General features: G+C 54.7%; 1 protein-coding gene across 1 annotated transcript in view; it reads right to left on the bottom strand.

Moving 5' to 3' along the window:
• The window catches only part of SORL1 (sortilin related receptor 1), a 49,157-nt gene that overhangs the window by 19,383 nt on the left and 4,655 nt on the right, over positions 1 to 25,119 (bottom strand). Inside the window, exons 2-23 of the mRNA XM_074162262.1 lie at positions 19,836 to 19,952; positions 19,402 to 19,527; positions 18,702 to 18,863; positions 16,631 to 16,698; positions 16,129 to 16,309; positions 14,037 to 14,138; positions 12,941 to 13,110; positions 12,036 to 12,228; positions 11,728 to 11,845; positions 11,128 to 11,201; positions 9,148 to 9,236; positions 8,863 to 9,041; positions 7,329 to 7,515; positions 6,184 to 6,312; positions 5,860 to 5,945; positions 4,088 to 4,260; positions 3,734 to 3,865; positions 3,110 to 3,201; positions 2,164 to 2,410; positions 1,580 to 1,718; positions 717 to 890; positions 446 to 559 (exon numbers count right to left, since the gene is read on the bottom strand). Of these exons, the coding sequence (XP_074018363.1) occupies positions 446 to 559; positions 717 to 890; positions 1,580 to 1,718; positions 2,164 to 2,410; positions 3,110 to 3,201; positions 3,734 to 3,865; positions 4,088 to 4,260; positions 5,860 to 5,945; positions 6,184 to 6,312; positions 7,329 to 7,515; positions 8,863 to 9,041; positions 9,148 to 9,236; positions 11,128 to 11,201; positions 11,728 to 11,845; positions 12,036 to 12,228; positions 12,941 to 13,110; positions 14,037 to 14,138; positions 16,129 to 16,309; positions 16,631 to 16,698; positions 18,702 to 18,863; positions 19,402 to 19,527; positions 19,836 to 19,952 (3,052 nt within the window). The remainder of the gene's footprint in view (positions 1 to 445; positions 560 to 716; positions 891 to 1,579; positions 1,719 to 2,163; positions 2,411 to 3,109; positions 3,202 to 3,733; positions 3,866 to 4,087; positions 4,261 to 5,859; positions 5,946 to 6,183; positions 6,313 to 7,328; positions 7,516 to 8,862; positions 9,042 to 9,147; positions 9,237 to 11,127; positions 11,202 to 11,727; positions 11,846 to 12,035; positions 12,229 to 12,940; positions 13,111 to 14,036; positions 14,139 to 16,128; positions 16,310 to 16,630; positions 16,699 to 18,701; positions 18,864 to 19,401; positions 19,528 to 19,835; positions 19,953 to 25,119) is intronic.

The raw sequence follows: 25,119 nt of genomic DNA, 5'->3' as shown, positions 1-25,119 counted from the left end.
ATTTTGCTCAAAAAGGCGACCTCCATCCTTAATGTGTGAACTTGATTTATTGGTTCAACACGAGGCCCACGATGTCTGCACGATGAATACAGAAAGTCACTCTCTATCTGCACTTTTTTTCTCAGCATTGGCTTTGCCCTCAATTAGCCTCAGAAGGCAATTACTGCAGGAGACAAACGCGCGCCCTCAGGGGAGAGCTGGCACCAGTCTCACCGAATTTTCAGCCCCTTACACCTGAGCTGGTCGAAGGGGAAATATTGGCCCTTGCAGGACACGACTCATCCGAGCAGCTTTGGCTGCCTCCCCGCGGAGGAGACAAATCGCACCCCCAGAGCATCTCTTGCTCTCCGTGGCTCTAAGGGAGCGCAGCCCCTCGGCTGGGGTGCGATGCCGACGCAGCAGACACCTAAACTGGGACGGGCGAATGCCGCCGCAGGACACTTACGGCAGTTCTTCTCATCGCTCATGTCCCCGCAGTCATTATCGTTGTCACACTGCCAGATGCTGTTTATGCAGTTCCCGTTGAAGCATCTGTACTGGTTGGGCAGGCACGTGTTTTCTGGTGCGAGAGGGAAAACAAAAAAACAAGCTGGCGCGAGGCATGACGCTGCTGTGCTTTCAGAAGGTCAGGCCGTACTCCTCCTCGCCCAAAGGGCGGCGGAGAGGTTGAGCAGCCCTCCATGCAAAGCAGCAGCAAGAACCGAGCGTGGTTTTACCTTCCTTCATGCAGGTGTCGTTCTTCATGACGTAGCCGTGAGGACAGTCGCACTTCACCTCCCCCGTGGGCAGCACGGTGCTGGACACCCCCTCGGGGCACTTGCAGCTCCTGCCGTTGTTCGACTTGGGCAGGCAGAGCAGGCTGCAGGGCTTGGCGATGCAGGCGTTCTCCCCTGCACGAGGAGGAGGAGGAGGAGGAGGAAGGGGACAGAGTCAGGACGGAGGGCTGGAGACACCACGGGAAGGCCAATTTCACCTGCCATCCCAGGTTTTGGGGTCAGACCCCCATAAGGAGCCGGCTCTGCAGTGCTGAGCGCTGAGGCTGTCCCTAGGAATGCACAGAGCCATCTGCTCAGGGGAGATCGAGGGCCTTAAAGGTCCTCCCAGTCTCTTGCAGGCTGCTGACCGGGGAAGCCCTTTGATGGTCTGAGGCCCTTCAGCCCTTCATCATCACGCAGGGGCCGCCGCTACCTGATTGCAGCCCAGACGGACGAGTAAGTGGAGGACAAAGCTGGTGCAGCTCTGAGACGCTAGATTTTTTTTGGCTCGTAGAGCACTTTGCACGGAAAGGCCGTGGTCTGTGACCTAAGCTATGAGGTACCACGACATCCGAGTGCCCTGTGGGCCCCCCACCACGATGGGGAGTGTCTCTCGTGGCAGCCGAGAAGTCGGGCACGCCACTAATGAAACACATTCCTTACACCAGCTCCCAAGTGCTTCAAATCCTGCAGGGAAGGGGACAACATATTCCGGCTCATGAAATGTGAGCCAGGATGGCCCGCTGGCCTGGGGACCTGTGGGATCGGGGGATGAACGCGTTCCTAAATCCCAGGAAAGACCACCTTCACACTCACGCGATTACCTGTTGTCTTTCCTCTGTAAAAGATTTTCATATCCATGATGCCATTTAATCGGCCGACTAAGATCTCCATTCTGGAGCCGCTGTTTTTGGAAGCTCGGAAAATACTCAGCTGGGACCAGTCGTTCCAGTAGATTTCGTTCTGAAACACAGGCTTTGCTCTTAGCGCGAGGAGCTGCGCCGCCGGGGCCCTGCTCGCCAGCGGGTACCTGCACTAAGCCACCCAAACCGCCTGGGCACGCCGGGCAATGGAGAAGGCAAAGCATCCTCAACCCCAGAGGGCAGAAGAAGGGGAAGACCTGAGCAGGGATGGAAGCAGCAGGCATGTTTGCTGAGAGGCAAACCAGCTGGAGAAGACATTGCAGCGCAGCTGCTCGGGGAAGCTGCACGTCTCTCGGATGTTGGTCCCGGTTTCTACCGCACCTTTCTGCTCGGAGTGGGAGGAGAGCAAGCATCACGCCTGCTCCTACCCTCCCAATCCAGCGTGCTCAACGCTCCTCTGCCACCCATCCCATACGTGCAACGACCTCCCAGCCTGTTTGCGACGGAAACGCGTGTCGATGGGAAACGAGCCGCCACATACATACCTTAAATACAGCAATAGCGTAGGGGTGAGGGAGGCTGTCCAGGATCACGGATCTCTGCAGCCCGTTGAAGTTGACCCTCTCGATCCTGTCCATATAGGCCTCGGTCCAGTAGATCCAGTGGTCATCCACGGAAATGCCGTTTGGCCACCGCACGCCCTCCGAAACGATGCAGCTGGCCGATGACCCGTCCATGTCGCTTCTGTAAATGCCAGCTCTGGAGTCTCCCCAGTCCGTCCAGAACATCAACCTGACAACAGGCAGGGAGGTTACACGAAATAACAACAAAACAGGTCACGGAGAGGAAACAGGTTATGAAGCTGAGGTCTGAGTACTCTACGTCGCACGTCTCTTGGCAAGACGTGCCTTTGGAAAGGGAGCTCTTTGCAGTTCTAAGCAACACCACTGGCATGTCTACAAGGAGCAGAGAGCTCCTTATTTAGCTGCAGGTCCTGTGGTGTGAGTGCGGCTGGGGGTCACGCGGCGTCAAACCACTTTTATTTAGCCTATATGGCTAAAGGCAGCCCAGGATGGGCAGCGCTGCATTTTTACAAAGCCGTACTCTGAAGGACGTAACTTGCATTGGGCGCTGGAATTTTGAGGGTGGCTCAGATTCTCAGGTGTCACTGCAGCTTTCCCTGCTGACCAGACCGGTTTTACTGGCAGATAAAGTTATTTACTAGTGGATGTGTACGGGGAGGAACACAGCAGTTTAATCAAAAGACAAAAACAACTTGTGACCCGTGCTCCGAGGCAGTTGGCACCTTAGTGGGGCACGCGATGGCAGGACTGGGAGCCGCACTTTCTGCCACCGCTCCCGTCCCCATCACGTCCTTTGGGGACCAAGCCTGGAGGTGCAGGAGGGTGCAGCACCCTCCCTCATGTTCACCTCTGCAGGACGGGAGTAGCAAAGCAGCCCGCTATTTGCGATGCTTGCTTGCTTTCTTACCCGTCTCGGGGAACCAGAGCGAGGGCTCGGGGTCGTTCCAGTATGGAGGAATTGAGGACGGTGAGTCGCAGGTCTCCATCCGGATTGGCAACCTGGAGCCGTAAGGGAAACCAGGAGGGGAGCGTTTACTGCGGGGCAACGCAGAGGGCAATTGCACTGGTTAAAGTTACATGAAATCCGTGGCAGGTAATTACTCTTCCCTAATGAAACAGCTGCCGTGGGCGCAGGGAGCAGTTTCTGTGATAAAAAGAGGTTAGATCGGTGTATTTATGGACGTTTCCGTGTGACTGAGCGAGCAGCTGGCTGCGGCAGGGCTCCGTCCGTACCCTGTGCTGGCAGTGCGTACGGCACAAGGGTGTTGCTGTTTCCCCCCCACATCCCCCCCCATTTCCGACGCCTGATTCTGCCTCACAAACCGACCTCAGTGTAAGTACACAGGGCTGGATGTTATCGTACCCTGTTTGCATTGAGATGCAATGCAGCGGGATGCGGGAGGAGGGTCAGCGTTCGGTAATGCCCCTCCAGCAACAAGGTTTTAAGGGGAGCAGCCAACTTAGGGCCTGGCCATCTCAAAGATGGAGTGATGCAATAACACCTCGGTAGCAAGGGTGGGCACAGCCGTACCTCAATTTTGGGAATCCCAGCATTGACCCAGTATAGCAACTGACTGAGAGGTTCAAAGGCCAAAGCTTCCACTGTTTCCAGCCCGGTGCTTACGATTATCTCTTGCCCGGAGCTGCCGTTGAGACAAAGACGCTGGAAAAAAAAATAATAAAATAAATAAATGAGGATAAAAGATGAGGAAGTTCCGCAGCCTCAAGGCGAGTGCGGTCAGGTGTGCGAGGCAAGCCCTAACAGACAGCGCAGGGAGGAGCGGTACCCGGGGTAAATATTTGTATTTCGGGGTGTTGTTAGGTGTAAGGACGCGGTGACACCGGGCGGCCGGCAGCGCGGCGGCCTCTCCGCTCCCCGTCTCACCTGTATGATGTCCAGAGTGATGTCGGCCCAGTACAGGCAGTTGTGGTCGTAGTCGAAGTCCAGGGCGACCGCCCCTCGCAGCCCGGCCAGGGGCAGCTCCTCGCTGACGCCGGAGGCGAGGTCGTAGCGGTGGATGGAGTAGCGGGTGGCGTAGAGAATGAACTCATTCTCCTCTGCAAGAACAGGCAGCGCCTTGTTTAGACCCCTCTTGGCCATTTTAAGCCACTCGAGTGGCAAGAAGAAAACGCCAGGTATATTTTTTTTTTTTTTTTCCTTACCTCCTCCCCCCGCCTCGCTGCACATTTTAGCACCTCGGCGTAAGGGAGGCAAAGGCCCTTTGTCTCAGTGGGATTAGGTTAATGAGAACGCGCTAATAGCCTTACGCGGGTCCCGGGAACACACTGCAGCCCTTGTTCCTTCCAGGGGCTGAAGGAGGAGGTAAAGACAGCAAAATCCATCCTGACCCCTTCCTTCCCACGTCAGCGTGCCGCCAATTAGAAACAAAACACCGACCCCCCTGCTCCTCAAAAATCTCGTAAAAAGAGGTGGGAGTGATGCAAATCTGCGAGTCCCTGGGGACGCCAGCACCGCAGCGAATATCCCAGAGTGGGTTTTGTTCCTAATTTGCGCAGAACCCAGTGTAATGGGATACTGGTCCGGGACCAAGTCTCCCGAGCATTAGCACACTACCGGTAAGGTCCAATAATGCTATTAATGAGTAAAGCTGATGTCAGTAAGTAACTCTGGCTGTGCATCCCTAATGAGATTATGCGGAGATACGAAACAGATACTGCACATGAAAGTGTTACCATGGTGCGAGCCAACACGTATCTGAGGACGATCAGCAAATACTCTGGGAACACGGCACTTCAAAGCCCAGCCCGGTGGGGACTGCAGGTTTATTTTTCGATCGGCAGAGCCCTTCTCAGCATGACTAACACCACTCTCTAAATAGCTCGAGAGGGCTCAGAGGGGTGAACAACGTGTCGGGCTCGGAACGAGGAGGAAAACTAAGCACGGCCTTGGCTGGAATCCCAGCAGAGGGAACGCTTCCCCAGGTGCTCGCCGGGCTGTTTTGCACCTGGAATATCTTTTTCACCCTGAAAAATCTTAGGCCGGTGCAGGGAAAACTCACGCTCAGCTCAGCCCCCATCCCTTACACAAGCCTCTTCCCTGTCTGGGGCTCGCTCTCGAGCTGCTGCACGGCAGCATGCTAATCACGCAGCTCATGACGGCAGATTAAATTAAAGCTGTAATGAGCAGAATGCAAATAACTTTGGCAGCACAGGAGCATGAGACCGTTCCAGTGCCTGGTACGTTGGAGAGGAGAAAATAAGGAGGGAGGCGAAGTCTGATGGGGACGTGCCTGAGGACTAAAGGGCAGTGTGTGCCCCACGCTGGCCCCAAACAGCCGTCGTGCGGTGACCTGGCTCAGGGTGGTACCTTCCCAAGGGTTTCCTCAGGACAGAGGTATCTTTGATCTATCCCCTGTCTTTCTGGTTGGGCTCAAGCCCGCTATGGTGAGGACACGATGGGGACAAGAGGGTTCTTGCCCGCAGCCTCTGTGTGCCCCTCAGCAGGTCCCTCAAAAGCTGTCCAAGCCCTGGACAGGACAGGAGATGATGGGTTTATAACCGACTGAGGCATTTCAGCTCCTGTGTCATAGGTTTTGTCTGAGAGCCCTCTGGGAATTGGTGCACAGTCCCTCAGGCACCGGCCAAAGCTTTTATGAATGAAGCCCTTGTGCCTGGAGCAATCCTGTACGTACTCACCAGCGAGCGGGCACGGCACCAGCTCCCCTTCGAGCCGCGACTCGATGTCTCCACCCGTACAAGTGTCCCCAGAGATCTTTCGGTAGCTGCAACAGATTACAGCCAGGCAGTTTATTTCATGGAAACTGTTAATGTGCCACCCTGTGCAGCTAGAAGCAGCAGCGATGTTTACTTGTAATGTATGTCCAAACACGCACAATTTGTTTACTGCCGCTCGTGGGGTGTTTGTGTGTGGGTTTTGTGGTTGTTCGGGGTTTTTAATCACCAACAGAATAAATCCCAGCGTTTGGAAGATCAGGCACCCCTCCCAAGTACAACACATACCCTCGAGTCTTCTTGTAAGTTGAGCCAACGGGGCAAGGGACTGGCGGGTCGTATGGTTTCCCGGCAAATTCAGGGTCAGGGACACAAACTTCTAAGGATAAGTCGTCGCTCAGCTTAAAGCCAAAATCACTGCAAGGAGAAAAAAGATGTAAGGAAGGACGAGGGAGAAGGAAAAAGTGCAGCTATGCTATACTATTACTCTGCTCTATTTTTGCATAGAAGTTTTAAGAACCCCAAGTATCTCAGAAGTCCGTTAATTTATTATCAGTATTTAGCTGCATAATATTATCTTCTGTCTCCGGGACGTTTCAAGGACATTTTGCAAATAAGCTCGCCGGTGGCCGAGCCGACTCAGGCAGGTGAGGCAGGAAGGCACAGCTGAGCCAGCGTGCCCTGAAAATCTGGCCGCAAGCCCCAGTTCTCCTGCTCTAGCTGGCAGAGGTCACTGGTCTGTCTCTTGGCTTATTCTGTCAGTAAAATGGGAGTGACGGTGCGTTTGTTCTTTGGAAAATGCTGTGGAAGAGGTTACGTCAATCTGATTTTGCAAGGAGGCCAGGGCGGTGATTCTGAGGCAGGAATCAGAGCCCCCCAGTCCTATTCCTGGTCTGCTCACGATGAGCCAGACTCGGTCTCTGTATCGGCATTGCACAGGCAGGTCTGGACGTGAGCTCTGACCGAAGTGCAGTCCCTGAAAGGCAGTTCATTTGCTAACCCTAGACCTTTGCATCGTGTTTCCTAATCCAGAGAGCCGGGCAGTGTCAGTAACTTGCAAATCGTAGATAAAAGGATATAGCAGGGCCAGTTGCATCCCTGTGGCTAAAGGGCCACTTTGCTTTTTGGCGGAGGATCTCTATATGCGATGGGAAATTGCCTGCCATCATTTGAAAGGTGATGCATTAACAATACTTTCCTCCTCTACAGAACCTTTCAAAGGCTGCCGAAAGGCTCTAAAGACATTAATTAAGTCTTATGCCCCGTTATTAATGAAAGGATGTTTTCAGCCTATTTAGTTTCCTCTTTGCCGTAAAATCAAGCAGCGATACAAAGAGCCAAGGGAATTGGATGTTCGTTCACTCTGAGCGATCGGTCACAGATATTTATCTCGGACTTACGATCCAGACTAAAAGAAATTAATCGGTCTTTACCATTCAAAGTCTTCCCTGGTACAAGAGCAGTTGGAGACCATGACAGGCCTGTCAAAATCTTCCCCGTTGAAACAGGTGGCGTGAGGAGTCCTCCTTTTGAAAACGGTTTTATGCCCCAGTAAGCATTCGTTGCCTCGCTCGTCGGAGGGCGACCACAGCTTGTAGTCGTTCTCCGTGCAGGGGACCCCTAGGAGAAGAGACAAGGTTGGGGTACAGAAAGGCGCCGTCCTTGCCACCCAGACCAAGGGTTTAAAAGCGAGACAGTCACAGATGTCCCTTGGTCACTGCTGCCTGTAAGTGCCCAGCGAGGCGGCACTTATCGAGGCTGCGCAAAGCATGATACCGTGTCCTGCGCCGTGCTCCAGGGGGGATACAGAGACCCTTGACCTCATAGGGGGGTGCAAAAGGGCTCTTGAGGGAGCCACAGGCTCCAAGCAGCCAGCCCAGCCTCCGAGGGGACTGCATGAAGCTTGGCTTCTTGCCATGGCTAGTGGCACCAGGGTGCTTGGAGCAAGGGCAAGCATGCTGGGACCCACTCACGCACCACGAAGGTGCCCGTTGCCCCTTCTCTCTGCCCGCCCTCCTCTGGCACAAAACGAGCAGTTTTACCCCCCCCCCCCACTCCGGTTTCAAGGCTCAAGCCCTGGCCTGAAGGAAAGGGCAGAGCAGAAAGCATTTCAGCTCGGAGTGTGCGGCGGCACTCGGTGACGGGAGGCAACAAGCAGCTCCGTCGCGGTGACAGTGAATTTGCGATGCCTCATTTAAATGAAGTCATTCTGGTTACCAAACAGATCCGTTTCTAACAAAACGTCAAGGGAATCAGTTATAAATTTTAGTCGAGCAAATTCCTCTGCTGGGTTTAACTGCTCTTTGATTAAAATGCTGCCTCGCAATCAAAGCTGAAATGGGTTATAAAACATTCATAGGCACAAGCCTTCAGAAGGTGGTTTTTTTTTTTTTTTCCCCTTTTTCCTTTTCAACAAATCCCTCGGCGAGGAGGGAGGGGGGATGGGGAGAGCGTAGGGGACACGAGCACCTTCAGCAGCCGGGTCCACATGGACATGGGACACGAGGGACAGGGCACCCGAACGTGGATGGTGGTACCACAGCCCCCGAGGCGATGTCCTCTCTCCCCTGGCTCCCACGGGATGGCCACGGAAGCTGGGTCTGATGCTAATGGGACTTGAGGGCATCTCTCCGGGGTCTCTTTTGGGAAATAGAATGGAAGGCAAGAGCACCAAAGGTCTTCTCTGTGCCCAATTTGTATTTAGGTGCCCAACTGCTCGTGCGCATCAGTGGGGGAATGCAAGATAAAAATTTAGATGGCAAAATAGTTTGGGTCATAGGCTGGGGTCTCTAGGTTGCTTTTGGCTTCTGAAAACCTCTCCAGTGCCCCTTGCTCACTCTCAGCCCCCCAGGAGAGGGTACGTCCAAACTCACTGGCACCCACTGGGTGGCTTGTGCGGCAGAGAGAGGACGTCTCTCCCACCGGCACAACCAGTGTGAGCAACGGCTCTGTCACCCGTCCCCTTACCCAGCACGTCCGTGGTGTTGATCTGCAGTATCAGCCAGCTGTGGCCATTCTCTTTGTACGAGCCAAAGATGGTGAATATGGTGCTCTTCTCCCCGGGCTCAGTGAGCAGGCCATACACAAACACCGGCTTCTCCGAGAAAGTGAACGTTTTCCAGGTTTCCCCTTCGTTTGTGCTGTACCTGGAGAAAAGAGGGGTGGGAGAGCTGCCAGGGGCAGGTCCTGCCCGCTGCAGGGAACTCTGTCCCGGTGCCAGCCTGAGCCCAGTGTCCCTGCCCTGCCACTTACTTGAGCTGGTCAGTCTCGGTGCCTTGCGCGATGGCCACAAGAATGCCACCGTGGTCACCCCAGGTGTAATAGTGGGGTCCAGACAGCGCCTGGAAGAGAAACGGTGCCGAGGGGTGTATCAGAGCTGGGCTGAATGAAGGGGAGTGGGCACAAACTTGAACATAAGAAGTTCCATCTAAACATGAGGAGGAACTTCTTCACTTTGAGGGTGACAGAGCCCTGGAAGAGGCTGCCCAGAGGGGTGGTGGAGCCTCCTTCTCTGGAGACATTCAAAACCTGCCTGGACACGTTCCTGTGCAACCTGCTCTGGGTGGACCTGCTTTGGCAGGGGGTTGGACTAGATGATCTCCAGAGGTCCCTTCCAACCCCCTGTGATTCTGTGAAATGCTTGACTGGAAAGCACGGTTTGTCAGAAATGCTGTCTGACCAGAGCTAATGTTTCAGGTCGCCTGGGCCGTGACAAATATCTGGAAGCACCAGAGATTCGAGTGTTTATGGGCCAACATCTGCTGTCAGGAGCTGCCAAAATGAATTCCCTTAAGGTACAGCCGTGTTTAAGAGCAGCCCTGCGCCCTGGACTCTGCTCCTCCCAAGAAAGAATTAACAGTGCCACTACACGAAGCCGGAGACCATCGCTCCCCCTCTCAGTCTGCAGCTCTTTTGTCGTGTCCGCGAGGCTTTCCCAACACTCCGCAGGGACTTCCCACCTTCCTAGGACTGCAGGTAAGTGTCGGGTTTGGGGCTGTAAGGTTTCCTCAGTGCTCAAAGAGAAGTGGGGCCGTGGGGTGCAAAAAAAATAAAAAAGCCTCAGAGGCAGTTCATACATCCATCCCATGGAAAGAAACTTGTATTTCACACACATCTCCAGCTCTGCCTAGTGACCACCAACACAAAATCACTTTTGCTTTCCTGTCCGGGGAGCCCAGCACAGCTCTGGATGAAAACAGAGAGAGGTGAGACCGCGCCGGTGACCTGGAGAGCAAGAAGCCTTCCAGCCCTGCCGCTTGCCAAAGCCGGGAGGAGGAGTTGTGTTGCTGCTGCTCCTCGGCAGCTGAGGAACCGCGGAGCTGGGTCGTTCTGCACCTCCGCTCGTGGCACAAAGGGCCCAGAGAAGCCAGGAGCCCGGCGTTGTTAGCCGCGGGTCAAGGCTTCCTCGGCATGTTTTAATTGCACTTCGATGTGCAATGCAGGGGAGGCTGGCACCTGAAAGTCTCGGCTTTGGGATACCCTTCCGTGGCCGTGAGCGCTCCTATCTTGCCACAAGGCTCCCACAGGGAAAAAAAGTGGCTCTCCCCAGCGGAATTTCGGAGGTGCCCACTCTCAGCCCATCGGCTTTGGCAGTGGCCAGACCCGTGGCACGTCCCCACCACCGCTGCGGCTGCCCAGACCTTAACCCAGACCGCGCGGCACTTACAGGAGGAAAAAGGAGGCCGTTTAATTGGCAGGAATAAATAGCTTGCAGATGTTGAAACACCATACTACACTCGCAGCAGAATGCACAGGCAGACCACAAACGCTGCCGCAGACCAGAACACCCACTTAGTGAACAGCATCAAACTCCTCGTAAAGCGAGGGCGACATCCCAGTTTCCTGGAAGATGCCAGAGCCTCTCCAGACACTCTCACGCACGGAGTCCTGGCTGTCCGTCCCGTCTAAAAGGGGCCAGATGAACTGTGCTGAGGGTAAGTCCTGGCAGCTGACAAGAAGAACTAGAGGAGGGAGTCCTCATGCGTTTGAACCCCCTGCCTTCACCTAGAGGACCGAGAGGTTCATCTCTACGCCAGCCCACACCTTGTCCTTCATTTAAAGCCCTTTTTGCCCTTGATTTGCCATTTGACGTTCAGCACCTTCCAGCTACACCTCTTGGATTCATGTGGAGGTCACCCGTAACGCCCAGGAGCTGCACATCGCTGACCTATATCGCTGCCAACGTCCTACCCACCGCATCAGCCAACCTGGGGAGCGCACGAGCAGCCTTACCTCTCTCCACCGTGCCCCGGCACTGCTCGAGACATAGACGTTGGTTTTCCTTGCCATGTTCTTGCCAACGGAGCCTAGGAGAACGGGAGAAATCATTCTTCTTGAGGAATGCAAAGCGAGCGCTTAAAAGGAAGCCAGACACCTCTACACTATTTTCATCTGTGAGCCAAATGATGATTGAGGAGCTGATTTTTCACACTATAAACTAATCTCTTCAAAAGCCAATATTTCAGACTAATCCAAGCTTTAAAAGCAGCTGGGGAAAAACCTGTGGCTATAAAGGAGGATGAAACAAAACATCTGAGTGTTTTTTTCAGTAAAGGAGCGAGACAAACAGGAATTTCAGTACATTCAAGACACCCTTCACGTGGGTAGCGGCGGGAAAGAGGATCAGGATGAAGCGGGCAGGGTTTCATGCTGCGGTGAGAGTACATGCTGTAATTACCGTACAGGGACTGCAGCAGAGAAAGGACAGCAAAAATGCACAATTTAATTGCATTTCTGCAACCTGCGCATACAAATTAGATGCTGCCAAGTTCCTCGCATCCTGACAACGACGCGCCCCAAGCCCCCACGTGGCTGCGGGAAGGAAAGAGGTACCGGTGGCGATGATCAGTCCCGGCGCCGACTCCTTGGAGAGAATGGGCATCCTCCGCAGCTGGAAATTCAGCAGCTGGCTCAGGCGCTGGGCCAGGTGGAGAGAGCAGCCCTGAGAGAACTGGAAAAGCAAAATATAGCGGCGTTTACCCTCCATCCCGCGCTCGCCTGTGTCCTCGTCCCACCTATTCCATCCCTCCCCGCTTGGAAAGGTGAGGAGGGACTCCCTTATGGCGGGATTGCAATTTCGGCCTCTTTCACGGGGGGCTTCTCCCATGCTCACCCCCCTGCCCCTTCTCGCCCCGCGCTACCTCACAGTCTATCTGCTCCCCATAGCGCGTCTGCGCCGGGGGCTGCAGCAGCTCCCAGGTGCCCCCTTTGTCAAAGGTGATGACGGAGCGCATGTTCTCCTCGCTGAAGGAGCCGTTGATCAGGGTGGCGATGTAGACGCCCCGCACGCCTTCGACGCGATGGAAGTCCGCAAAGGGCTCGTTGGCAAAATACCTGCGAGGAAGTACAAAGGTGGGCTCTGGGAATCGCAGCCTGCTACTCTGCCCTGGTGAGGCCCCATCTGGAGCACCGGGTCCAGTTCTGGGCTCCCCAGTTCAAGAAGGACAGGGAACTGCTGGAGAGGGTACAGCAGAGGACCACAAAGATGATGAGGGACCTGGAGCATCTCTCTTAAGAGGAAAGGCTGAGGGACTTGGGTCTTTTTATTTTAGAGAAGAGAAGACTGAGGGGGGATCTGATCAATGCTTATAAATACTTAAAGGGAGGGTGTCAAGAGGACGGGGCCGGTCTTTTTTCAGTGGTGCCCAGGGATAGGACAAGAGGAAATGGGCACAAACTTGAACATAAGAAGTTCCATCTAAACATGAGGAGGAACTTCTCCACTTTGAGGGTGGCAGAGCCCTGGAACAGGCTGCCCAGAGAGGTGGCGGAGTCTCCTTCTCTGGAGACGTTCAAAACCCGCCTGGACGTGTTCCTGTGCAACCTGCTCTGGGTGGACCTGCTTTGGCAGGGAGGGTTCGACTAGATGATCTCCAGAGGTCCCTTCCAACCCCATGTGATTTTGTGATTCTGAGTGCCAAGCCCGGGGATCAGGGCGATACTTTGATCAAACACAGCCACAAGCTACAAGGACTTTGGCCAATATTCTCATTAGAAGGAACTGCATTAGAGAGAAATGGATCCAATTAAGTGTGTCCCATGTTACCTGACCAAGGTGTCGCTGCCAGCTCCTCCCGGACTGTAGTAGAGCACGTTCTCTAAAGACAGGGAGAACTTCAGGCCTTCTGCCTCCGAGATGTAGAGGTTGGTACGGTTGTTATCGTGGCTGACGCAGACAAACACCTGGTCCTCCGAGGCATCAGCAACGTAATATTCCTGTGGATGGAAAAGCAAGCAGGCTTCATACGTGTGGGCACACAAGCAGGATTTACGGAGAGGCTGGCTTAGCGTTTCCTTTTATTTAGCTGTAAGTTAAATCTTTCCTCCACCCATTTGTATTTTCCCTACTTAGCAAGCAGGTATTTTCCCCTCTGCTTTTTCTTTGGTGTTTCTCCTCCCGCGATTGCAGTTCTCTGCCCTCCAACCCGCACAAGCCACCGGCAGTCCCCCGGGAGCAGCGCAGGGTGCCAAGCCCCATCGGTGCCAGAGCTCCCTCTGCCTGGAACCCACCGAGGCTGGGGGTGTCTTGCAGTCAAGAGCGTGCCCCTCACGCTCTCCTTCTTCCCTGCCAGCCTGGGGACACCACAGCACGTCTGGTTCATGGATCGCAGACTCTCTGCAAACCCTGGCTGTCCCCCTGGGCTTCCTCCACCTGCGGAGAGGACGGATGCTCCGGGCCATGACGGTGGAACCAGCGTGAGCTCGGAGACCTAGTGCCCCATGCCACGGGAAGAGGTGAGGTCCCCAAAAGCTGAGCCAAAGCACCGAGCACCGAGCTCAGCCCCTCTCTAGGGTATCTGGGCTTTGTGGCCAGCCTCCATCAGCCGTGCTGGAGGAGTGACTGTGTCTTTTCGGACAGTCTCACGCCCAGGACGGTGCCAGCCCTGCACAGTGCTCTGAATACTCCAGTATTTCTCCAGAGGCATCAATCACTAGATTAAAGAACCATCCTGGAAGCCACAAGATCATCCGAACGTGAGCTTTTGCTCAGCTAATCCCCCGAACAGGGTCATACAAGGTCCCTTCTCAGCTCCAACTCCCACAGTGTCTGGTGAAACGCAGAAAAAACTGCTGGTGACATCTGAGGGCGTCCTTGGCAAAGGAGGCAGAGAAAGGAGGTCTTCTCGGAAATCGCCACTTACCTTAATTGGATGCTTGGTTTCGAATTGTGCCACACGCATCGGCTTGCGGTTGAAGGAAACCCAGAGCTGGACCGAAGGCGGCTGCGAGCTGCCTTGCAAATGCTGTGGCAGAGCAGAGGGACACGTTAGGACTAGCTCTCGCCCCTCGAAATCACCCTCGTCCCCAGCGGCAGCCGAAAGGCAGGCTGGGGCAAACCCAAAAAACGTGCGCCTGGGACACCACCTTCCCAGCTGCCTGCCCTGGGAATGGCTATGGGAAGCAGCACTACCCAACTCCTGGTTTATATCCACACGGGCAGCGCTCAGCGAGGAGAGAAACTGCCCTTTCTGGCCGGTCAAACGGAGTTAAGGAAGCTGGTTTTAATTCCTCCTCCTCTTTGGGCAGAGCACTCTGTCCTTTCCTTCCTATTTTTAATGATTTGCACTAAATGAAAGGCACCAGGGCGAAGCCAAAAAGGTAAAAAGCTGGGGGCAACCTATTTCATACGGGATGCCAGTGGTAAGAACCTAAACCCAGATCTAGGCTCCAAAAATAAGCAGCCTGATTTTTCCCAGGCTCCGTATCACTAAGCAACCGTGCCTCCCACGGAGAGGAGCCGAAGTCGGAGTCCTGGGCGCCTCTGCCACCTAGCCTGTCCCCTCCCCAGCAGGTTCGACGTCGAGTGCCACATCCCAGACCTGGGGGTATCATTTCCACACCAGGGGTCTGCAGCCAGGCCATCCTCTGAACCCTTCTGTGCTTCCCACTGGTCTTTGCCTCAGCATGGAATATGGGTGATTTTAATGTTGTTTAGTCTAACACCGGTCGTTAGAGCTGCAGGACAAAGCGTGATGGCAGCCCCCTGTGACCCCTGAGCCTTCAGGAAGGTGGAACAGCTCCGAAGAACCCCCAAACTGAGGTCACGCTTTGAAAGATGCCGACTCCAACCAGCCCCGTGCTTTCGGAAAGCTGCTCCCCGCGCCCGGTGACTTCTCGGCAGAGAGGCGGACCATCCCCCACGTTCCCCTCTACGCCTCCAGCGAGCCTAGATAAAATCTCCTGTAAACCACAGCAGGCTGCAGAGCAGGCGGAGCGCCAAGGGAACAGGCCCCGAGAGCTGCAGGCTCTACCACCTGCGAGAAAAGCTGCCGAGAATCTGAAACTGCTCCGCAAACACGTCCCCCAGCCAGCGTCAGGCAACCCTGCAGCCTCTCGGGTGGGCAGAGGTGACACGCTGGCTGCTTGCCGCCCAGGAAATGCTACAGGGTTTAGCAAGGAGTCATCCCTAAATGGCAAAGGTTGTTCGTAAAAACAGACTCCTCGGCAGCAGCGGGGGAGGAAAGCAACGCTCACATTTTCTACAAAGAAAAATGCTCCGTGACTTCTAGAAGGAACAGGACTCAACCTCTCCCCTGTCGTGTCTCTGATCATCTGTAAAGGACTTGCCCTCAGACAAAGCACAAGACGATAGCTAGCTTTCTTCCAGGTTTGCCTGAAACCAGCCAACAGCTTCAAAAAGTATAGGGGGGCCTGGGCTGCAGAGGGACCACAAAGACTGCCGTCGCTCACCCACATCCTCCTTCCTTAGGAAAACAATCTGAAAGTCCAGCTCTCTCACCAGGCTGGAGCACGGTAGGTGACTTGGACCTTCTCCACGTTTGACAGTAATCCTCTCTGACAAGCAACCACCGAGCTGCTGAGCCACATCCCCGCTTCCCCTGCCACCGCGTCCCCCCTCGCTGGCCTTCCCAGGGTTTTTTTCCCCGGTCCCAGCACTTCCCAACCCGACCTACTTCTGCCCAGCCCAATGAAGGCAGGCACAGGGAAACGCCACCGCTCCGAGCCCTGCCGGGAGAGCGGCATCCACAAGGTGTTGCTGTGTCCACGGCGGCCCCAGGTCAAGAGGGGAAGGCAGCCACAGGCAGTCAGAGCAACACCTCCACAACAAGCTAAACACGAGGGCTGCGAGGAGCAGCAGGGAGGAGCATTGTCCCCAGCAAACGCTCTCACCACGCGTTAGACACAAGCAGAGCCATTCCCCGCTGTGGCCATGGCGCCGTCCCCAAACATCGACCGTCACTCGCCGCCGTGATTTGCTCGCCTGATACTTACCACGGACTTGGTTGCAAACATGTACTTGTCCCTGAGCTGGAAGTCCTCAACGTCTTCCAGGATTATTTCTTTATTTTCTTGGCTCTGGAAGAAATCGGTGCTGCGAAGGACAGTGGAAGCCCCAGAAGGCTCGTGCCGCTCGATGTACACCGTATTTGGCTTATCGTAGGGCTCAACTCCCCTGGGAAGAACAAAAAAGGCAGCCGTGGTGTTATTTCTGCGCTCGCAGAGCAAAGCAGAAGGCAGCGGGTACCAAGGAGCGGGAGCCTTATCAAGATGCAAGAACCAGGGGAATGTGGAGCGTCCCAGGGACCCTGCGTCGGTGGCTGTGTCTTGTCACCCCACCATGCCACATCCTCCGGGTGAGCAGAGCAGGGTGCCAGGGCTCCCGGAGCACGCTTTGGTACCCAGGTCCTTGGTTTGTGCAGGGCAGCAAAGGAGGCGAGAGGTAAGGAGCGAGAAAAGACAGGAGCTGGGTGTAACACACAGGGGCGACACGTACCAAGAAAAAGACTTCACGTGTTCCTGAATCATTATCCAGGTCTGGCCAAAATCATCCGATTTCCAGAGCTGCAACGACAAAGGTGAGAGATGCCAGTGGGACCAGGCAACCAAACAGACCCAGTCCTTTAAGAGACCCAACCTCAGGCAGCAAAGTCAGGATGAGTGTGCATCTATCGCAAAACCATGAACTACTTTGATGACTCCTCTTTATCTTTATAGCTGCAGGAGAATAACCCAAACAGGAAAAAACTGCACTTTGGTCTCCTATCAGAATAATTTCCCACTGTCTGTCGATCTACCTGGTTTTACACTATCTCAGAAATAAAAGGAAGTTGTTATAATGTACTCATGGAGTGCGTTAGCAAGGGTAAATATCTGGGCAGAGCCGTCTCCTCCTCGGAAGCCGTAACAACCCCGAGCACAGCAACAGGCTGTTGTTGCAGATCTGCGGGAATCAGTACGGGAAAGGCCTAGAGGAGAGAGAGTGTGTCTTGTTTTGCCAACAAAAGTAGCAGCGATAAAAACAACGCCAGCTCGCAGGCACATCAGCCCCTCTGCGGATCCCATCTTCCCAAGGGTCCCTGAAAACCTGCCTGGTTTTTTCCCAAGCGCTACAGTGGCATCCGAGCTGCAATTTTTGCCTCTTCTTTTTGCAGGGTACAGCCAGCCAGACTCTAGCCTCGACACTCTGCCCAGGGAAGGTACCGCTCCAGGCCAGCTCCCTCCCCGAGGAAGGCATCGGCATTGGATGCAGCACACACCCTGCTACATCCAGTGTGCCCAGGTGGCCAAGAAAGCCAATGGCATCCTGGCTTGCATTAGAAATAGTGTGACCAGCAGAAGTAGGGAGGTGATTGTCCCCCTGTACTCAGCACTGGTGAGGCCACACATGGAGTATTGTGTCCAGTTTTGGGCACCTCAATACAAGAGAGATATCGAGGTGCTGGAGCGAGTGCAGAGGAGGGCAACGAAGCTGGTGAAGGGCCTGGAGAATAAATCGTACGAAGAACGATTGAGGGAGCTGGGGCTGTTTAGTTTGAGGAAGAGGAGGCTGAGGGGAGACCTCATCACTCTCTATAACTACTTGAAAGGACATTGTCGAGAGGTTGGTGCTGGTCTCTTCTCACAAGCAAGTAGTGATAGAACAAGAGGGAATGGCTTCAAGCTGCAACAGGGTAGGTTTAGACTGGACATTAGGAAGAAATTCTTCACAGTGAGAGTGATCAGACACAGGAACGGGCTGCCCAGGGAGGTGGTTGAGTCACCATCCTTGGATGAGTTTAAGAGTCGTTTAGATGTGGTGTTGGGGGATATGGTGCAGGGAAGAACTTTGTAGTAGATGGTTGGACTCGATGATGCCAAGGGTCTTTTCCAACCTAGATGATTCTATGATCCAGACTCAAACCAACACAGACTGTGCGTATACCCTGCTTGACTGTCCCCCTCCACTTGTTGGGGGACAGTTGTTTCACCTCCAGGTTTGGCTTACGCTGCCTGTATCTATCTGAGGGTGCTGTAATTATTTACAAACTGTAGCTGGTTGCTCCAGGGGGAACAAAAAAAAAAAACCAAACCATCAGGGTTTGTTTTCAAGAAGCAATTTGTTATGCAAAAGCCAAAGCCAAACCACGTGCCCACATGAAATACTGCAGAGGTCAGTCCTGCCTCGGCTGCCAGCGCTCGGCGGTGAGTTACGACCGCGATAGTCGGGGAGATCGATACGGCCGGGAACGGCACGGAGGAAGGACCAGCATAAATGAAGGAGAAGGGAAAGCAAATGTTTAAGGCAGCCATCACACAGGTACCACATCCTCACCTCTCCAGAGGTCAGAACCCAGCCTGACCTGTTAGGGAAGGGGCGTCCTGGCCAATTTGGGACAGCTCTGCATACAGTGACCCAAAATTAGACACCATGTGGATGGTCAAAGCACAAAACCACATGGCGATGGCACAAGGCAGGGTGGCTTTTGGCACGCTGTAAGGGCTGTGGGGCACATAACGGGCCAGGGGAATGCCACAGCAAGGTAGAGGTAGGATGCTGGCCTTCCTGTCTAAACAGAAGCACTTACCTGTTTTTTAGGATGCGACCTGTCGAAGCCCAAGAGGAGGTTGGGGTTCCTGGCGTGCAGAAGGAGATCTGCCGCTCTGAAGGGAATCGAGAAGCCCTGAATGTTGTTGCAGAAGTCGGTAGTGATCCAGACGTACGGGACGAAGGCATCCACGAAGATATACTGGGAAGAGAGGAACCAAGAAGGAAGAAGGAAAGCAGGCGGTCAGCCTCCGGGAGGTCAGAGCTGAGCTCAGGGAGCAGTAAGAAAGGTACGTGTCCCAGGGGAGCCTTTGGGAGAGCAAACTCTGGAGGACAGGACTTTGCTGCCTCCAGCCACCCCCTTTCCTGCCATGCTCTGATGATCCTGAGCATGGCAGAGCTGTAGAGGCGGTATGGCAGCATGGTCGGCACATCCCACCTCTGCCTCGGGGACCCCCGGGATCACCAGAGGGGGCTCTCTTGGGAAGCAAGAGGCCCACGCAGTAACTGCTTTTGGTCCTCACTTGAGGCACAGGGGTCCATCCCTCCCCAGTGCCACAACAGAAAGGCCCCTGTGAGCACTTTCCTTGTGCAAAGGTAGGTTCTCAGCATGATCCACGGACGTGGGTCGGGGTAGCCGCACACCCGGGTCCCCTGATCCCAAGGACTGTGCCGTGTTCATACTATCGGCAGTGATAAACCATGTATGAGCCCCGCTGGGGCCACTGCCACGTCCTCACCCTCTTGTTGTCAGCCGGGCTATGGTAGAACTGGGCGATGGCCACCTCGCTGCCATTCCCCCCGCTGAAGCTGAACCTCTCCGAGATCTTCTTAAAACTCTTGCCGTAGTCGTAGGACACGTAAACCTGCCAAAGAGAGAAGCCCCAGGGTGAGCGGCGCAGAGCTCTGGTTCCCCTTCTGACAGATGTGGGTGAAAAATGAGAAAACTAAAAAGGGGGGAATCCTTAGAGATTTGCCCGAGCCAACCTTTCAGGGCTCAAGCCTTTGGGGCAAAACAGAGGGTAGTAAATGTTGGGTTTTGTGCTTCTGAACTCAAAAACGGGCTTTTTATTCATCTTCCCAGGCCAGGAGAGAAAGGAAGGCTGTATCTCGGCAGCTGCTGGTACAGAAACCAGGACGGCACCCCAGGACAGAGCCGGGTTGCAGTACTTACGTCGCTGTTTTTGGGACCCAGCAAGGACAGGCTGTCTCTGGCCAAGGCCACGATCACGTTGCTCTTCTCTCCCGCCCAGTGGACAACCATCTGATTGTGGGAATCGTTGAGGCTGACCTGCAACGCCAAGGAGAAGGGCGCCCTGAGCCACAGCGTCGTCAGTAGGGACTGTCGGAGAGCAAGCACCCGCTCGTACCGCTCCCCCTTGGAAGAATGCAGACTTTTGGGAAACTCATTCAAACCAGGGGCAGAAATAAAACAGGCCAGAAGGCAATCAGCAGAGGGACACCGGGTGGCCAGCTCTGCAGACCTTCAAGATGCCAGGGGTGTTTTGGGGCCAGCTCAGCTCCCACCTGGAGCGCTAAAATCAACGGCATTAAGGGCTTTACTTTTCCATCACCGTTTTCCGAGGTTGCTGTGCCATCATCCCACTCCCGCCTCCCCCTGCAGTCTCATTTAAAGCACGGCCAAGCGAACCAGCAGCCGCTCAGCATGACGGGGGTTACGCAGACGGTGCCACCAAGCCTGGACTGCCATCACTTACACCGAGGCCACCTCAGCAATGTATTCAAGCCCTTGTCACAAGCCACCAAGAGTTAAAGAGAAGGCTTCCCTGGGGGAGCAACGTTCGTGCATGGTAAAGCAGCATCTCCCGTGATCATATTGGCAAAAAGCGTGTGCCTGAAGGGGTTAGTTTTCCCTTTATTCATCCCCAGAGAAACAGGATTCGAGGAACACGAAGTAAGAAAACTAAAACCAAGGACCAAGGAGTGATTTCAAATCCAGGCGGACTAGGCGAAGAGCCACGGGAAACAGTCACCTCTCCCTTGGCAACTTCTTCTGTACCCTAAAGGACGTGCTGGTTTCCAACACACACACACAGTCATATGCCATTCCCGTTATTCCCCGTGCGTGCATTGTGTCCGGCAGTGCTGTAACAGCCCCAGATGCAAAGGGATGGATTCTATGGGGAAGCAATTGCAGCATCGCCACGGTGGGAGCTGAAGGGGCAGGAGCCTCTGGGCAAACCCGGTACCCAAAGCAACCACTGCCTGCAAGGGGGGGACAGCCAGTATCGCCGGGGAGGGCGGATGAAGGAGTTCATGGGCGAGCACCCCAATGGCAGCAGAAGCAGAGACGTGTGCTCAGCCCACGGCTGGTAACCCCTAAGCTCGTGGCCCTGGGAAGCTGTAATAACACAGGGCTAAGCCCTTCTTAGGCCTGATACCCTGTGGAGGAGCAAGGAGCCAGTTTAACCTCCACCAGTGACTGGAAAGTAAAACACTTGGAAAAACTAGGTCTTTACTCTAGAAGGAGAGGGAGGCGAGTGGAGCAGAAGCCCTTAAATCCCTCTTACGCAATAAGCTCAAGCAAGGGGAAAAAAAGGACATAATCAAAATCTAGCAGTGGGTGCAGCGAGCAGCCCCCCAGGGCCGGTATCCCCGGATGCCCCCCCAGCTGCCCAGCCAGAGACCCCCCCGCCGGGCAGACCACGTCGGAGCGCCCAGAGAGCAAAGGCAGCAGAGATTTAGGTCAGGCAGCAGCATCCGCTACGAAGCCAGCCAGCCTTGCACGCCCGCCGGGAAAAAAGCAGGGATGCTGTTTGAGGATGCAGGGAAGCTGGGCGGAGAAGAAGGGATCGCTGATGCCCACCCAGACAGCCCACATACAGCCTCGGGGCTGGAATCCGGAGCGGCTCGGTGCTCCCATTCCCCCTCCCATCCCTTAAAAGCAGAATAACCTCATCTCAATCTTGGACATCTACATCAGTTATTTTGGGTGCAGCTTTTTTGGGGTTCCCGGCTGCACCCGGGCTGAGGTTGCCGGCTTCGGGCAGAGTGCTAGGTTTATTAACCTGCCTAGAGTCGTGTTGGTTTTTGGAAGGGAGGGGGATAGCCCTTAGCTGTGCATTCCGAGACAGAAGCGAGCGATCCTGTCCGGGCTCCCTTCCCCAGGATAGCCCCTCCAGAGGGAATTTGTCTGTTCCCCCGAGGAAAGCAGCTGTAGATCTGCCTGAGCATCCCATCCCCAGCTCCCCTCAGCCGAGAGGGGCTTGTCACCGCCTCAGAGCCAGTTTCAGTAGTGCTTTGGGTTGTTTTTATCTGTAAGACATGCGGCAGTAGGACAGTTTCAAAAACAGGAAAACCACAGGAGACTCCTACCTTGGGCCTTGTTTTAACCTCAGCAATAAACCTCTGCAGGATTTTTTTTTCCCCCACAGGCAAAAAATGACAGCAAGCCCCCGAGAGACATCGCCCCCTCCCCGCCTCTGAGCAGGGACACCTGGGAGGTGTAGTCCAACCTAAAGAGCGACAGTAAGGTGTTTGGGTTTGGAGGAGCCAGCTGAGCCTCGTTACTCGTTAGGAGCCATGTGACCTCAAACAGCCTAATTAGGGCAGAGCCCCTCTATAAAGGCCGAACTGGGCATGAGCAAGGTTGGTCTCCCTGGTAGGAGGGAGGAAGAGCAGCACCAAGAGCCTAGGAGCTCTGCTCAGCAGAAAGCTTAGGAGCAGCTAAAGGCTGCTCCAGCATAGTTTACTAAGGGGTGTAAAGCAAGAGAAGCCAGCAGAAGGATGCCTTACACTGTAAGTCCCCTGAGAAGTGCTTGTGCAATAGCATCTCAGGTTTAGGAGCCCCATGCAGTCATCTCTGCCGGCTGCCGGTGCGGGAGACCGCAGCCTGTGGTTCAGCATTCCCGCTGCGGCCCTTTGGACCTGAATAGCTCAGGGGAGAAAGAAATGGCACTCTGGGTTTTTGCTGTCCACGTAGCAGCTCCTCATTGAAGCCGGGCTGAAGAGTACCCAATGTCCCGTTGACCAGGATGTTTTCTGTGAAAATACTTTTGCAATAAGGCTGTCGTTATCCCCGACACGAGTAACCCTGGCCCCTTTGCCAGGAGGAGGCTCATTCATCAGGAACCCACCATCACAGAGTCCCTCACTGCCCCAAACAAGGGGAAACCTTCCCCGGGAGCCAGTTTAACCTACGAACGGACAACGTGCAGTGCCTAATGGAAGCAGCACTTAGTTTAAACTCCCCTTAACGGGGAAGTGTTTTGGTCTTTGCCAAGTGATTAAGTGTATATGAAATATGCATGAAATTTTAATTTGTCCTCCTAATATGTAAGGTGCCAAATGAAGTCCAGGAGGGGAGAACTGGCACCAAGACATAACAGAAGCTGCCTGTAGCTCTAGTTAACGCTGCTAGCTTTGCTCACGCTATATATTTATTTTTGGTTTGCAGCATCTCCCAAGAAACGGACACCCCACAGAAAAAGGGCGAGAGGACAGCCCCCAGAGCTGCCATCCCACCACGAGAGCACGTCCCAGAGCAGGTAGGAGATCCTGGATGGCTCAAGGGGCACAGCCGGAGCCCGAGGGCTCCCAGGCTGGGCTGGGAGGGGTGACGTTGTGGGGACGCGTGGTGCTGTGCCAAGACAGTGGCAGTGCCTTGCTGAGCCTCCCGAGGTGATGTCCATCGGGAGACGAGCAGAGCGGGGTGCGTTGTGTGCGGTACTGGACTCTGGGCTACCAGCACCAAAGTGGGCTGGGGAGCTACCTGTGTCCCTCGATGGGTGGAGAGGTACAGCTCTGGCTATGGGACTTGGACTCCAGCTTGACCCAGGGGTTCGTTATTAATCAGGAAGCTGTGGCTCAGTGCTATGAAATTGAGGGGGTGCAGAAAAAAGGGCTCCTAGGGACTATTTATGTGTGTGTTTGTTTTTTTCCCTGTTCTGGTTATATAACTGGAGACGGGATGCTTATAAACAAACGCAGTCCCTAGGAAATTTCTGATGAGTTAACAGGTTATTACTATGGCTAGAAAAGTGAGGGTGTCAGGGAGCAATGGGTCTCCGAGGCGGAGAGCGGCTGCAGAAGCCGTCAAAGTTTTGGCATCGGCTTGGATTTTGGCCGGAAGGCTGTCGGGGGATGTTTGCAGAAGAGGAATCGGCTCAATGATTTGTACCTGTTAGCCGAGGGAATAAGGACGGGGCTAAAGAAAGCTATAGCTAAAAGGGGTCAGAAGCGAAGCCGCCGCTCGGTGAGCACAGGGCTGTAAAGGATAGGTGCTCTCACCAGTCTCCTCCTCATTCCCGGCTCGCTGGAAGCCGTCGCGGACAAGTGCAGGGCTTTTGTCCCCATTTTCTCTGCCTCCCCCCCGGCAAGGCTTACGCAATAGCCCGGCATGGAGGATGAGCGTCAGGGGCGGCTATCGCATTCCCGGCACGCCGCGTTCCCCGTGCGCTCCCGCTAAAGCTTCATTACTGTACCTTCTGCTCTGCTCCCGAGCATCTGTTTCCAGCCCTGCCACGATATTTTAAAAATACAGGCTGTGCCTGCCCTAGCGCTGCTTGCGGCTCGGACTGAAAATGCCAGGGTCTGAAATCATTGATATGAAACAGGGGTGACTCATTGCCGAGCGCGCCAGGCCCATGTTAATTGTGTTAATACTGAAATCATCTGGTGGCAGAGCTGTTTTCTCTCTGCTACCACCAACAGAGCTCTCGGCGAGCTGTTGTTCCTAGGAGGAAGGAAAAGGGCAAGGGAGGAGGAGGATTGTGGTCGAGGCCAGGGCACACTTTACCCCAGAAACGAGAGGGTCCCGGAGATGGGTCTCTCTATAAATTGATGGGGCAGGGGGTGAGGGGCAATCGAGGCCGCCCCGGCCAATTTGAGCATGCGCCGAGGACAGGCACTCCATAACCGAGGTACAGGGAAAGGCAGCAGAGAAGGTCTCACGCGCTGCCGGTGAAGCGTGCCATCAGCTAGTCATTACAGCTACAGAGAGCTTAAGCAATGCCCCCGGGACACCGCCACGCTTGCTTACTCCAACAGCCAGGGTCCACGAGGAACCTGCCGAAGGGGAAATAAGGAATAAAAACACAAATACCCTTCCTAGCCGCAGCGATGCCGGGAGCAGGAACCGTGTGGCTTCCGGAGACCCATCTCTCCCTGCAAACTTGGGCGCAAAACCAGGCACTGGGAACTTTCCCAGGGCAGTGGGGAGTGTCCCTGCCCCAGGGAGGGGGACAAAAAGGATGGGGGGTCCGGGAGGCCATGGCCAACCCTGTGCTGGGACGTGCCGTCACCACCTGGAGCACCTCCAGAAGGTTAAAGTCTAATCTGGGAAGGTCTCTGCTGGGCCGGCAAACTAGGTCAGAATTAAATACGGTTCAGTTCCGATGCAGCGTGATGGATGCCTCCGTTCGCATAGCTGGATGGCATTTACCCTGCCGGGCACCTTCCTGTCTCCTCTGGAGGAAGAAATGCTCTTTGCCAGTTTG

The sequence above is a fragment of the Numenius arquata genome, chromosome 22 (genome assembly GCF_964106895.1).
Source record: "Numenius arquata chromosome 22, bNumArq3.hap1.1, whole genome shotgun sequence".
NCBI lineage: Eukaryota > Metazoa > Chordata > Aves > Charadriiformes > Scolopacidae > Numenius > Numenius arquata.
The sequence above is the reverse complement of the archived record's forward strand: the minus strand, read 5'-3'. Positions and strand labels throughout refer to the sequence as shown.